The sequence below is a fragment of the Artemia franciscana genome, chromosome 4, assembly GCF_032884065.1.
Source record: "Artemia franciscana chromosome 4, ASM3288406v1, whole genome shotgun sequence".
Lineage (NCBI taxonomy): Eukaryota > Metazoa > Arthropoda > Branchiopoda > Anostraca > Artemiidae > Artemia > Artemia franciscana.
The window spans coordinates 10025197-10027629 of NC_088866.1; the positions used below are offsets into that span (position 1 = coordinate 10025197).

At 36.4% G+C, this 2433-nt stretch overlaps 1 protein-coding gene across 1 annotated transcript; it reads left to right on the forward strand.

Moving 5' to 3' along the window:
- The first annotated feature begins 1301 nt into the window (after positions 1–1301).
- LOC136025693 (general transcription factor IIE subunit 2-like) lies at positions 1302–2129 on the forward strand. Its single transcript, XM_065701671.1, has one exon. The coding sequence runs from the start codon at positions 1302–1304 to the stop codon at positions 2127–2129; it is 828 nt and encodes a 275-aa protein (XP_065557743.1).
- The last annotated feature ends 304 nt before the right edge of the window (positions 2130–2433 follow it).

A 2433-nucleotide genomic window follows, 5' to 3' on the forward strand; every position in this document is an offset into this window, starting at 1 on the left:
AAAGGAAGGTGCACAAAGCAATATCCTCGACTTTTAGTATCAAACACAATTACTGGCAATGATGGTTACCCACAATATAGAAGAAGATCTACTGAAGATGGCGGTAAAACAGATAATATCGAATGAGATATCTCCGAAGCCTTTGAGACCCTTCACACAAAGTGGCTGGATGAAACAGAGATAGGTAATTTTAGCCATATGGCGTGTTTCTATGGCTCAAATGAATCCTCCAAAGTGGAAATTGTGATATGAATGTATGGTTTATGGCCGTTTATTCTTGCTTCTCATTTTTAGTTTCAGGAGTTTTGTTTTTCACTATGTTGCCCATCATAGTGACCTTCGGGTCCTTTTTGTTTCTTTTTTGTCTTGGCCTATCTAACTCCTCTTTTCAGTATGAAATACCTTATTGTTTAAACCAAAGCAAGGTCCTAGCCAATCGCAGGCCAAACATCAAGCAAGTCCTCTTTCTCTGTTATAGAATTGAAGGGCAAATAATAGTTAATTTCTGCTATTTATACCTCTTGCATCGAGGGATTGTGGGATTAGGTCATCCCTCTTTGCATATTCATAGGAACTTCTGATTATTTTGAGTAATATCTCAAAATTTCTCAAAACTTAGATTGGATGTCTAGGGGTTAAAGCGGGGCAGGTGACAAAAGGATAGTATCGAATGAGATATCTCCGAAGCCTTTGAGACCTTTCACACAAAGTAGCTGGATGAAACAGAGATAGGTAATTTTAGCCATATGGCGTGTTTCTATTGCTCAAATGAATCCTCCAAAGTGGAAATTGTGATATGAATGTATGGTTTATGGCCGTTTATTCTTGCTTCTCATTTGTAGTTTCAGGAGTTTTGTTTTTCACTATGTTGCCCATCATAGTGACCTTCTGGTCTCAAGTTTAAGGCAAGGTTTGAGCCCGAAGATAATTTCTTGATAATAGCGGAAGTATATAAAAAACCTAAACTTGTGTATTAAACATTTAAAAAAAACTATTTGAAAATGATCCCTATTAAGTAATCGGATTAACGACGCTTCTTGACGACAAAGGTCATTGTGTTAGCCCCAGTGTGCTACTGCAGCCAGATTTGGTTTCCCGGTCCCGTAGTACTAAGCTAAGGTCAAGCAAACTGCGCCACCGAAGGACAAAAATGACCACTATGTCACTTTTAAAGTTATGATTTATATGATGTGCTGTAATGACGTGATATTGTCGTAGTTTAATGACGTGATATGTAATGACGTGCTTTGAATGACGTGATATTTCCTTGATATGTTTCAAAACGAGATTTATAGCTCAAAATGGATCCAAGTCTTCTGATAGCAAGTAAAAGCTTTAAAAGGCGAAGTATGAAGGTTCCTAGTGTGAAAAACAAAAAAGAGAAGAAAGAAATGTCTCCATTAGGAGAGACAAAAATGCAAAAAATGTCCTATTTTGCTGTATCAAAGTTAAATACTTCAAAAGACCCACTTTTTGTGGAAACGTCACCTCACAAGTTCAGTGCCTTAGCAAAAATAGTCAAGTATATGCAAAAGAGATATCTGGAAGGAAATGACTACTCACTAAGTATTAAACAAGTATTAGGTGAAACAGATCAGCTGGATATTAGTAGCAGTACAAAAACATGGTTGGCAAAAATAGCTCTCCCAGAAAATCCAAAATTAGAAATAACGAGTGAGAATAAGTACATATACAAGCCGGTATATAACATCAGAAGTAAAAAGTCGTTTTTGAAACTCCTGAAACGTTATCATTCAAAAGGCCTTGGGGGAATCTCACTAAAAGATATCCAAGAATCACTACCAAATTCTGAAAAGATCTTAAATCACCTTCACGACAAAGTCATTTTTCTCCCTGGTGCAGATAAGGACGTAGTGCTATTCTACAATGATGGTAATGATGCTAGCTTCGAAGTGGACGAGGATGTTATTAAAGAATGGCGACTAGTGTCTGTTGACATAGATGACAAAAAAATTGAAAAATATTTACAAAAACGAAACATGAAAATTATGGAAAATATAAAAAAGCGACAAATGCCTACTATTTTTAAGAGGAATAAAAAAACACGGAGAATAAGAGGGATGAAAAGGACTAGAGATAATAATCATCTTGATGAGAATTTCAATTAGTCACTTATAAGTTTTAACCAGCTCCAGCTCCAGACATGTTCAATATACCGACTCCAGTTCCGACTCCATTCAGGAAAAAAAATACCATAGCTCTGACTTCACAGCCCTGTTTTCAAGACTCTTTTAACTAGATTTTGCAATTAAGACAACCTTCGATTTTAACCCAAGACATTTTGAATACGCCTACTGTAACTTTGACCCAAAATTTACTATAGCTCCGAACTCACAGGACTGCTCGAAACGCTCAAAATTTTTTTCAATGAGACACGTTACTAGCTCCTAAACTGGAATGCGGTTTGATAAA

Excerpts from the sequence above, each read along its gene's own strand:
- LOC136025693 (XM_065701671.1), top strand. The coding sequence starts at position 1,302 with ATGGATCCAAGTCTTCTGATAGCAAGTAAAAGCTTTAAAAGGCGAAGT.